We start from the raw sequence: 1,497 nt of genomic DNA, 5'->3' as shown, positions 1-1,497 counted from the left end.
CCAGGCCAGGATCTGCCAAAAATGCAAAATAAGAGTGTTTAGAAGTAAGAAATACTCAATTTATATGTCTTACTATGCCATTCCCAAGGAAATGAAATGTAACACTTAGGACTTTAGCAGAGATGTAATTTAATAAGGTTTTACTTGAAGAGGGATTTTTGTACTGGGTTTTAGTAGAAGGCATTAACCTTGTTTAATGACTTCATACTGTTTTTACAAACATGGGCCTTGAGCCATGGTGAGGAGCATTTTTAATGCTGAAAACTAAATGAACACCTAATGTGCTGTGCTCTGACTGCCTTTGGGAGCCCCCAGGTTTCTGCGTGTGCTCTGAAGTACAGCTTGGCGCAGGTTATGCTTTTGAGAGGGTGTGCAGTGGGATGCATGAGAGCAGGGTGGGTTTTCTCTGTGTTTTAGAGGGTTTTTTTTGTAACTGTGGATTATTGCAAGCATAGCACGGGGTTTATCTGAGAAAATTGCAAATACTCAAACTGGAAGAAAATTTAAGGGGAAAAAAAAGAATTAAGGAAACACTTAAAATACCTCAGGTTGTATTTAAGTGGCCAAACTACCCTATGCACAGAGGCCAAGGGAAATCTTGTTCACTCTGTCCCCTGCTTTTTATTTCTGAGAGTAAACCCCTTCCCTGAAGTTGCTTAGATCCCAGCGCTGGATCCTTTTGTAGCAGCCATGGAGGTGGTTTTGTAGCATGATCATGGAGGTGTTTTTTTTTTTTTAGTGTGCAAATTCCATGTTGGAGAGACACTTTTTTCCTGCCAAACTGAAAGCCTGCTTTGAACCCCTTCTCGAGGCAGAGCTCTGTGGCCTTCATTTATTCTCTGACTTTGTTTTTCTCACGCAGATTGGAAGCAGCCATTCTCTGTCCTCCCGAGCGAAGTTTCTTCCCAATGCCATGGAGCAGATAGCCAAATGAGTGAGATTTACCCAGGCGGCGTTGCTGATCTCAGTTTTGATCTGAAGGGGAATGACTACGAGTCCCACGCCTTGAACTTGCTGGCTGATCTGGCTCTGGGTTCTTGTATTCCTTCGTTTATCCCCAGGGACAGCGGGATGATCGCTGGGTCCTGCAGCCCTTCCAGCGACTGTGCAAAGGAGCAGCAGAGTCATCGCAAGCACAAATCCTTGCGTGTTGCTTCCGACCACGAATACCACAGGGTAGACAAGCTTGCAAAGGGAGCCACCTCTCCTAGCAAAGCATCACCGAACCAGAAGCTTCCTTCTGCTGAAAAAATAGACTTAAATGACTCTATTCCCAGGGAGAAAAGCCCTGGGATTTTCAGCAAGAACAGTGCGAGCCCCAGCCCTGCAAAACCCCATGCGTTGCCTCCACGAGAGACTCAAGAAGCTGCCGAGGTGAACAAGCACTCCTTCATCTCCGCCGAGCACTCATACGCCTCACAGATGCCTGAGCACTCAAAGAAACACATGTATCCCAGAGGTGCCCCCTACCCCGGGCCAGCACCCTCCAGAAACGGG

The 1,497-nt window shown here is 46.5% G+C and overlaps 1 protein-coding gene across 1 annotated transcript in view; it reads left to right on the top strand.

Moving 5' to 3' along the window:
- LOC104077249 (protein FAM208B-like) overlaps positions 1–1,497 on the top strand; it is a gene marked incomplete at both ends in the record, with an annotated part of 22,155 nt that overhangs the window by 18,729 nt on the left and 1,929 nt on the right. Inside the window, one exon of the mRNA XM_009578409.1 lies at positions 863–1,459. Coding sequence (XP_009576704.1) covers positions 863–1,459 — 597 coding nt within the window. The remainder of the gene's footprint in view (positions 1–862; positions 1,460–1,497) is intronic.

Source organism: Fulmarus glacialis, unplaced genomic scaffold, assembly GCF_000690835.1.
Source record: "Fulmarus glacialis isolate BGI_N327 unplaced genomic scaffold, ASM69083v1 scaffold12390, whole genome shotgun sequence".
Lineage (NCBI taxonomy): Eukaryota > Metazoa > Chordata > Aves > Procellariiformes > Procellariidae > Fulmarus > Fulmarus glacialis.
Note: the sequence above shows the minus strand (reverse complement) of the source record. Positions and strands in the feature narration are given on the sequence as shown.